This window comes from Phoca vitulina, unplaced genomic scaffold (genome assembly GCF_004348235.1).
Source record: "Phoca vitulina isolate PV1807 unplaced genomic scaffold, GSC_HSeal_1.0 scaffold60, whole genome shotgun sequence".
Taxonomy (NCBI): Eukaryota; Metazoa; Chordata; class Mammalia; order Carnivora; family Phocidae; genus Phoca; species Phoca vitulina.
The window spans coordinates 6761140-6771338 of record NW_022589763.1 but is presented as its reverse complement, the minus strand read 5'-3'; the positions used below and the strand labels follow the sequence as shown (position 1 = coordinate 6771338).

General features: G+C 50.3%; 1 protein-coding gene across 6 annotated transcripts in view; it reads right to left on the bottom strand.

Moving 5' to 3' along the window:
* Nucleotides 1–25: 25 nt before the first annotated feature.
* SHROOM2 (shroom family member 2) overlaps nucleotides 26–10199 on the bottom strand; it is a 133357-nt gene continuing 123183 nt past the window's right edge. For 4 of the 6 annotated variants that reach the window (XM_032391117.1, XM_032391119.1, XM_032391120.1 and 1 more), the window contains 2 exons: nucleotides 5914–6186; nucleotides 26–2824 (listed from right to left, as the gene is read on the bottom strand). In XM_032391117.1, the coding sequence (XP_032247008.1) occupies nucleotides 2558–2824; nucleotides 5914–6186 (540 nt within the window). In that variant the 3' untranslated portion in view covers nucleotides 26–2557. The remainder of the gene's footprint in view (nucleotides 2825–5913; nucleotides 6187–10199) is intronic. The other 2 variants (XM_032391116.1, XM_032391114.1) reach the window with 2 other exon arrangements.

The window sequence follows — 10199 nt, the reverse complement described above, 5'->3', positions numbered from 1 at the left end:
ATAGGTAAATCAGAGACATGCTCCATTCACTCAAAGACACTATTTATTTTGCTAAAGTCAAGCAGGACGATGTGCTGGGAGGTAAGTGGTAAGCGTTGAGCATGAAATATGTACACATTTTCCACAGTGGAAGGCAGGATAAAAGCCACAGCAACGCCCCTGACCGACATCTCGCGATACAGAGCATTCCAGAGCTGAGCTATGACAGAGGGGGCAGGAGTCAGCTGCCACCTAAGAATGCCAAGGGCAGAACATTAGCACCAGATTGTTGTAGTATGCAATAATACAGCTATAGACAAAGTTATGTACATCGACTCACTGCAATCTTTGGGTCCCCGCTAACCAGATGTTGAAGAGGCAAACAGGGGAAGGGCACAGGACAGTAACGGTGACATGTGCTTCGCTGAAAGGGTAGTAGAGCTCTATATATTGCTATGTATAAGAGAATGTCCTCCAAAGACCTCAAAAGGCTGGATACAGACACATTAATTCTATTATTCACATTTTACATATTTATCATCAAAATGATTCACAATACTGTATTTAAGGGGAAAGAATCACAGATAAAAGCTTTGTCTAAAATCAAAAGCAAAATGCACTCAAATTACTGTGGTTGTCCCCCTGGGGGAGAATGATGGAGGTCCGTGGACAGCCAGCTTCACCTTTTCTGAAGTGACCAGTTTTCACAGCAAGGGGCTACACCAGGAGGGAAGGAGGACACCTCATTCGCAGCATGGGGATTTTTCAAGTCAGAAATAGCTTAATTCAATAGGAATGACAACTTGTGAAAAGGCATTTATCTTTTTGGCATGGGTGGGTTTGCCAAAAAGAGTGTTTATTGCCTGCATTACTGAAGCCTGCCAGTTTGGACCCCTCTATGGGGGGCACAGACACCCATGCTGTGGCTCAGGAGTCCAGCTCACCCCCCTCTGGCTCAGGAAGTATAGACACCAGTCAGTTAAGACATTGGTGCGCACGTGTGTTTTGGTAAGGCAATGGTCAGTGCTGACAAAGGGACGTCTCCCCACCTGTTGGAAAACTTCTATGGCAATACGGGGAAAACGAGGATCTAAAAGATCCCTCAATCAAACAAATATCCGGATATCACCTCAACATGAAGTTATCCAAGGGGTTCTCCTGCCATTTACCAGGCACTGAATCAGATGAGCATTTGTAAGCAGCACACCGGGTCTGCAACGACGTAGATAAAACATACGTTATAACCAAGCCATCGGTGGTTGAACATCTTTCCGCGTGCCGATTTGCCATGCGTACATATATCCTCTTTGGTGAAGCGCCAAGTTAAGTCTCTTGCCCACGTTCTAACTGGGCTGTTTGTTCTCTTACTGTGGAGTTCTGTAAGTTCTTTATATAGATCCTTTGTCACATATGTGATTGGCAAATCTTTTCTCCCAGTCTGTGACTTGTCCACTGGAAATGGACAGCATGACAGTGTTTTCTTAGTGAATAGACTTCCATTAGAATCTTGCCATTTCAACCAGTAAAAAGGGCACAGAATCTACAAACTCTGTGGCTGAAGAAGATCAGGTTTAGGGGTTGTAGAGTCCATAGGACCTCTGAAAAACCAGAGGAAAGGTTCTTACAAGTAAATGGACTGTAACCCTTATGGCCTGGTAGCAGATTTAAAGAGACAAATAGCCAATGATCATTAAAAACCCTATGCACACTGAATAAGTGTTCTGGGGATAAAGTAACTTCGGAAATCTGCTATTGCTCTCAGGAAACATGTCTAGCAAGCACATCACACTACTGGACACACTATGAACCGAGTTAATTTCACTTTGCAGGGAAACACCCCTTGAACCGTGATACCAGTACTAAAGCTATTTGTTTTGTGCGTGTGTTTTAAAGCATGCACACTCTTTGTGTAAGTGGCGATTTTAGAATGAGTGAACCCAACACGTAGGTTGTTCGTTTCACAGTTGGTTTTTCACCAGTCGGAAACGATTCACCTTTCCAAAATGTTAACACATGAGCATCACAGATCATCGTGGTTTTTGCTGGGGGACAACGAAGGAGGGACAACGAATGGTCCACACCATCGGACGAACAGGGAGAACACGTGGCAGCCCATGCTTTGGATGAATCACAGGACAAGACGTGCGCCAGGGTTTCCCCTTTCATGCACCTTACAGACTCGCTCGGCTTCCTTCCCGAGCGGTTGCTTCAGGATGTGAAGATGGGAGGAAGGGCAGACCTACCCGTGAAAACGACCCCGTGCATGCACCACGCGACCAGAGCCCACAGTCTAGACTGCGCCGAGTCGCCGTCCACCGGAGCCCACTGCCACGTGCGCTAACTTGCAAAGGAAAAATGGCTAACGGTGAGACATTCTGCTCCGCATTCAGAAGGGAAACTAAAAAATTAAATAAACCATCGCAAACACACACGGAAGTTATTGCTTTCCTAACAGCCATTTTGCTACCGGAGGATTTGCGCTACAGGAGATTATAAATACAGGCTGGGGTTTCTACTTGCATCCTCAGGAACGGAGCTCCCAGGGCCAGTCTCTGTCCCCTGCCAGGGAGGGCCCCTCTTATTTGCCTCTTTCGGGCTGAAGGCTGTCGAACAAGCACTTCAGCTGCTCTTCGCCCAGGTGTATCTTATCTTCCAGTTCCCGCTGCTCGATGATGAGGGCGGACTTCATCTTCACAAAATGCTCATAGTCTGCCAGGCTCTCCTCGCTGAGGTAGGTGGCCAGGATGTCGAACACGATGCGCTCCCGGCGGTCCAGGTTCTCCTTCAGTTCCTTGGCATCCTCGTGCTGCTGGATGAGCACCCGCTGCTTCTCGAGCAGCGACTGCTGTGGAGAGAGAGAGCGAAACGAGCCCGTTGAGGAGCAGGGCTACGGCAAGAGCTGCGGCCACCAGCTCCACAATGCCGGCAGGTCCTGGGACGCCGAAGTCAGGGCCCAGAGATCCCATGGCGTCCACACGGGAATACCTGGGGCGGGGACGGAGCGCACTCGGTGGCCCCAGCCCTCCCGTAAGCGCTCCCAGGCTTGTCCCGCTTCTACTTGTTCCCAGCGGCCTTGGCCTTGAAGGGCTCAGAGAAACAGCCGTGATGGGAAGAGCAGTCCAGCCACAGACAACTACAGACTTTCGAGAAGCTCGAAAGGTGTACAGGACTTAGGGATCCCAGGTGGGTCAGAGACATGTCTGTGACAAGACTTCGGGGAAGTCGGCAAAAGGAATAGATTCTAAAGAACCTCCAGAGCAGGATTCCTAAACCCTTCTGGCAGGAAGAAGAGCCTCTGGGCAAACTTGCAGAACCCAGGTGAGGGAGCGAGGACAGGCAGAAGAGATGCAGGGCGATGGGGGAGACTCCCTGGCTCCTTACAAACGTCCTGCCCTGGGGCGGGGCACAGACAACCCCAGTCCCCAAACGTGGCACTCAGAGTCATTCTCTGCCTACAAAATACACACCGAACTGTCCCGACCATCTCCGAGTTTAATGAAAACTAAGAAAGGAAGAGCTGAACGCACGAAATGTCTTCCAGTCGTCAGCTGGGGGTTCGTGTCCTCAGTGTGACCTTCACCTGGGCACCCGGACAGCCACTCTGGTGTTCCACCACTCTGCAAGTTGGCCACGGACAGTTACCGACAGCCACGCGTGAGCATCTAGGACACGGCGGCGCTTTGCAAAACGCCCACGCGCAGGAAGAGCGCTGTTGATGTGCGGCTTTCCAGGACGTACCCGGGACCACACCGCCGTGCGGGGCATCCTGCCCACCCCCGCGGGACACCTCCATCTCCACGTCAAACTAACAGACACGGAAAGAGGGGAGGCAAAGCAAATTTGTTCCAATGCAAAGGAAAACAGATGTTAACGGATTCTAGAAGTCCGCCTGGGCTGTTAAAATCAGTTGGGCTGACTGGTGACAGGAAGCTGCAGAGATTGCGGGGAGGACCAGATGTGTCTGCTTCAACCCACGTATTCATTTTCTATCTGGAAAGATGGAGGGAGCCTTATAAAACCTCCCTCTGTTGTCTTTTAACTGGCTACCATGTCCGCCTCTGAAAACCTTAGCTTCCCCAAGCTGCGACTGCCTGACAGACTCCCCTCCAATGGCAGCTATGCTGGACACGGGACCACTGTACTGCACCTGGCCGTGGCAATGAGACACCGCATTCGGAGGGACCCCCAGGATGTGGTGAGGGCCACCAATGTACGATACCTACAGTCTGGTATCCAGGAGGACCACGGGCATGGTCCTTACTGTTGTGACTCCTTCTAGCATCCCCTCAATTTTTTTTTTAAAAGATTTTATTTATTTATTTATTTGAGAGAAAGAGAGAGCATGAGCAGGGGGAGGGGCAGAGGGAGAGGGAGAAGCAGGCTCCCCGCTGAACAGGGAGCCCGATGTGGGACTTGATCCCAGGACCCTGAGATCATGACCTGAGCTGAAGGCAGACGCTTAACCAACTAAGCCACCCAGGCGCCCCTATCATCCCTAAATTCTAAATAGTCTCTGTCCGTTGCACACAAAGAGAGGGAAAGATGGATTAAAGATGGGCTGAGCTGCAAAGACCATACTACTTTTTCCCTTAAATCAATACTTGAGAATATGCCAGTTACATATAAATAAATCTCTCTTTCCTGTTCATGTTATTTTCCTCTTTTCAGATACACCTGGCAAAGATGGGGAAAACAGCCATATGGAATCTGAACATCACCCAAGGGTCCCAGTTATTTCTTAAATGCTTATATAGTATGTTCAAATGGTAGTTACTTAGCTAAGCACAGAACTACATCGGTCTGAAAGGCACACTCTAGAAGATTTATGTGGCCGACACCACTCTCACATGGAGTAAGGGAGAGGGGTGCCTCTTCTGCTCCCCTTTCAGAGAAGCCAAGGAGTCTTATTAATAATAAAGATGATTGTTTGATGGTCTACTCACTGAATCAAACTCAACGTTTTGCTGATATCTGACCCAGGAAGGAAAGCCAATGAGGCATATATGACTTCCCGTATTTTGCACGTGAAAAACCGAAACGTAAACCCACTAAGAGACATGTTCCAAGCTGCACACCTCAAGAAAGGGAGAAAAGGGGGACAGCTGGGTGGCTCAGTCGTTAGGCGTCTGCCTTCGGCTCAGGTCATGATTCCAGGGTCCTGGGATCGAGCCCCGCATCGGGCTCTCTGCTCCACGGGAAGCCTGCTTCTCCCTCTGCCTGAGCTCCCCCTGCTTGTGCTCTCTCTCTCTCTGATAAATAAATAAAATCTTAAAAAAAAAGAAAGGGAGGGGCGCCTGGGTGGCTCAGTTGGTTAAGCGACTGCCTTCGGCTCAGGTCATGATCCTGGAGTCCCTGGATCGAGTCCCGCATCGGGCTCCCTGCTCGGCAGGGAGCCTGCTTCTCCCTCTGACCCTCCCCCATCTCATGTGCTCTCTCTCTCTCTCTCATTCTCTCTGTCTCAAATAAATAAATAAAATCTTTAAAAAAATTAAAAAAAAAAAAAAAAAGAAAGGGAGAAAAGGCAGACAAGTCCTTCGGCTCCTTCCAGACTGCCGTGTGCACCCCTGTTAAAAGCAGCAACAACACTGAACTCCACGATCATTGAGTGCTTGTAATCTGTCAGAGTAGCCGAGCACCACTTCCACGTAGTCAAGTGAAAAAGACAATTTCTGAGGAAGAGACCGTTACTAGTAAGGATCACTGGGAACGGATGAAAAGATGTCACAAGGAACCCCCAGTTCTTCCCAAACATCACAGCAGCCCCGCCGTCCAATGACAACGGTGCTCGAGGCCCCGTGCGCCCCGCCAGCACCTGTTTGTGTCCGTTCCCTGAAAAGAGATGGAGAGCTCTGGACGGGCTGCCTAGGAGCTGTGCGAGGCTTCACGGTGTGAACTCACAACACCCGGCGCACGACCTTCCCACGCTGTACCTACCCGGTCACCAGGAGAAGTACTGTCGTCCAAATTATTGAGGGCATTTTCCACACGGGCCAGGCGGCCGGACAGCGACAGCAGAAGGTTCACCACTTTGTCCAGGTCCCCAATGAACATCCGGAACTTGTCAAACTCATTGGGTTTGCAGACATCTTTGGCAATGGCCTCCACCTCATCCCCAAGTGCACTGTTGGCCTGGATGTCCTCCAGCAGGCTCTCCCGGGCCTCCCGAAGCACCTGCAGCTTGCGACTGATGCTCTCGATGAGCTCCTGCTGTGGGGACACAGGGTGGTGTGCAAACGCTCATTAGGGTGGCCCCAACCCGGCCCGTCTAGCCGCTGCGGCAGACCCTGTGGTCTCACTTAAGGGACCTGCGTGGAATTCAGCTGAACTGGGTAAGACTTTACTTTGCATCAAACAATAGAGGATTTATAAGACCAGGGGAAGGATAACTCCTGGTGACATCACTGGCATTTAATTGAGAAATAAAACAAAACACCCTGTTCTCATCCTGTTAGTATCCTAGAAGACAGTGCAGGAGTTGGCCCTCCGGGGCTACTCACAGTAAAACCTCATTTCACCCTTTACCTCTGCCAGGAATCTCAGGGCCCACGTGACACTTTGTGCTTCATACTTTGGAACTTCCCAATTTATTTATTTTTTTAAGATTTTATTTATTTATTTGAGAGAGAGGGAGAGAGAGACACAGACTCCTCACTGAGCAGGGAGCCCGAAGTGGGACTTGATCCCAGGACCCCAGGATCATGACCTGAGCTGAAGGCAGACGCTTAACTGACTGAGCTACCCAAGTGCCCCTGGAATTTTCCCATTTAAAGACTCACATGTACAAAAGCTACTGAGTCTCATGCCCGGTACTGAATTCCATGATTAAAAAGTATGTTCTACATAGAGCAAGCAGTAAAAGTTAAAACAAATAAAACAAATTAAAAGTCCTTTAGAGAAACCTGACTTGAATATCACCAAAGTGCAAATAAGTTACTCATTTTTTTTAATATGGCAAAATCTACAGAAGACAACTGATCATTTTACCGATTTTTAAGTGTACTGCTCTGTGGCATTAAGTACGTCCACGTGGTTGTGCAAACATCACCACCAGAACTTTGTCATGTTCCCCAACTGAAGCTCTATTCAATATGAACTCCCCACTCTCCTCTCCCACCGGCCCTTTAAATGATTAGTTTTTAAAGGGCAAACATAAAAACTAAAACATATACATCGGCCGCCCACCTAAAGTGATGCGGCGCCACATGGTCTGACATGAATGGCAAAGATATCCACCTCCTGTTACATATGGGAAGAATTACAGGGATGGCTCTCAGGGAGAACCACGGGTGAGCCCTGCCCAGGAAAAACCACTGGCTGATGATCACGGACATCTCTCTGCCATTAGGTCCACCCGGAGCAGAACCAATGGGTTGTTCGCCCCCACCTGGTGAGTTCCAAAGAGCCAACGTGATGCCAGCACTCTGCTGGGCCAGCCCCCAAAAGAGACTGAAAACCGACAGCGCGCAGGTGCACTGACCAGAATGAAGATGGTATCATTTGAACACTCAAGTCCAATCAGGACTTTTAGCTCACTCTGCTGTAACAAGCAACGCTATATAAAGCGGACCTATGGAAGTCACCCGTGCCGCTGTCCCTTGTCCCAGGGCAGTTTACAAACTCCGACCCCAGAGGGAGCCTACAGAGCCTGCGGGAGAGAAGGCACACGCCCGGAGGGAGCAAAGTCTCCTGACGCTCTCCAGGACCATGTCCACAGCTCCGTGGGGAACAGAAACCCCCACCTCGAGGACTGATGTGAACACTGAATGAAATCCCTGCACGTGGCCGCAGCCCAGCAGCCCCCAGTGGGTGCCCCGTACTCAGCAGGCATCAGCAATACTGGGAGTGAGCGGCGAGAAGCTGCCCTGATTGAACACTCAACGGTCAGGTCCAGACTGCCTGTCCCAATAACTATTTAGGTGGGAAAAGTCCAACCGCGGCGGGAAAGACGCTGAACCACGAGCATAGCACGGCATGCTTTGTAGGAGCTGATCACGTGGTAGCTCTGTCTCAGGACGAGGCACTGACGGAGAATCTCCATCTAGCATTTATGGGTCCACACAAATACATAAAAATAAGCCCACAGATCCGAAAGCCATGGCCTTTCCTCAGGGCTGCTCAGGAAGTTAAGGCATTTTCTTCCCTCAGTCAGTTAAAACCGTGCGTGTCTACCATTTCGTTGATGTTTTCTCTGAGTGTGGGAGTCTGAGTGTGCTCACGCTTGCGTATCTGTGTCCCTACCTATCCGGCGAGAAGCTTTAAATCAACTTTGAATCCCACAGCTAAGATAGCTTTTTTGCACATATTCGTTACTTGAGGGAGAAAAAGAAAACAAAGTATAGGGATGGAGAACTTTCCAAATTCTTGCCTGAAGCCAATCCTAACCTGAATGAATACCTCAAGCAATTTAGAGGATTGTGGATGTATGAGGCCTGGCCGGTGTTACTGGTAATTCTTCGGTGTCATTATTCTTCAGCAATTATCGTAACAAAGATTTCAAGCCAATGCATGAAAACGTGCCTTCAAACCTGCAGTATCAGCTGAGCTAACTTGAAACTGGGCGTTCTGGAAGGAGCCCAAATTCCTTTGATTGCTTTATAGGTCCTGCATAAGTTTTTATTAGAAAGACCCTCCCCTTCTTCCTTAAAGCGCCATTATAAGCAGCACAGACATTGACCGAATTCAAAGATCTTGGGATGAGGCCTGGCCCCGGCAGCACAGGAAATAATCACTCTCAGCCCCAGCCTGGGTGCAGAAGGCCTCACGCGCCACATCAGATGAGCCTCACGCAAGCCCACCTGCTTCCGTTTTGCAGCCCGTGGCATTCGGGGAGGCCTGGGCCGAGAGCGACTGGTGGCAGAGACCAGCCCCCAGGGTTCACAGCAGGTGCAACGCTGCTTCTTACCTCTGTTCAGGTGGCCCCAGACACCTAACTTTTGTCCCACTCCGTGGGAAAATGAGGTCTTTCCTCTCTGGGCCTTGCGCCCACCTCTTGGGTCCAGGGAGAAACCGTAACCCTGAGATTCTAGACGGTGACCAATGAGTGTGTTTGGTTCTCCTGAAGAACCTCATAACTCCACCAGGGCACTTTCTGAGCAGAGTCTGCCTGAGCCACCCCAGGTACAAAAACGTATTCATCAGTCTTCCCAGCATAATGCTTCCAACCAGACACCAGAATGCTCTCACTGCTTGCCTGCACGGGGCCTTCCGTTCTCTCTTGCCTGTGTCCTTAGTCTTCTAAAACTCGGGCTCACCCGCTTCGGCACTTGGCTCTGTGAGCACACAGGGATGCTGTGACCATGACAGCCGAGGCCCCTCGGGGAATGTCCGGCACACAGCGGACTCGGGGCCATGGCCCGCCTGCACCTCCTCCTTTCCCCTGTGCACACGTCGCACAACCACATGACATAGTATACTTGTGTGTCCTGGAAGGAAGGCTGCAAACACGGCAGCAATCGCCTTTGTCAAACCAAGCCGAAAAGCGGGATTCCTGAGTCACTAACACGGCGCAGAACTGTGATTTCTAGCACTTGCCATCTACGGTGTAATCGCTCGACAGGTGCATGTTGAGCAAAATATGTCGGTCCACGTAAGAGTTTAGTCACGGGGGGTGGGCGGGGCGGGCACACTGTCAGGAGGCAAGTTCACAGGGATTCACCTCTCTCTCTTTTAAAAATATTTTTTATTTATTTATTTGAGAGACAGAGAGCATCAGCAGGAGGAGGCGCAAAGGGAGAGGGAGAAGCAGGCTCCCCACTGAGCAGGGAGCCCCATGTGGGGCTCGATCCCAGGACCCTGAGATCATGACCTGAGCTGAAGGCAGACGCCCAGTCGACTGAGCCACCCAAGTACCCCACAGGGACTCAGCTGAATCCCAAAGCAGCCATCTGAGGGGAAGCGGTGCCCCAGCATCTTGTGCCTCCCAAAAGCAAAACGAGAAAGTGCCACAGAGATGAAGGGAGCCCCTCAAATTCATCATAGCACGAGGAACAAGGGCACATCGTAAAGCGCACAGTCATCTACATCTATGGCCAGGACTGAATTAGAACTGTGCAAAGTGTACATTTTTTTTTTTTTTTAAAGATTTTATTTATTTATTTGAGAGAGAGAGAGCACATGAGAGGGGGAAGGGTCAGAGGGAGAAGCAGACTCCCTGCCGAGCAGGGAGCCTGATGCGGGACTCGATCCAGGGACTCCAGGATCATGACCTGAGCCGAAGGCAG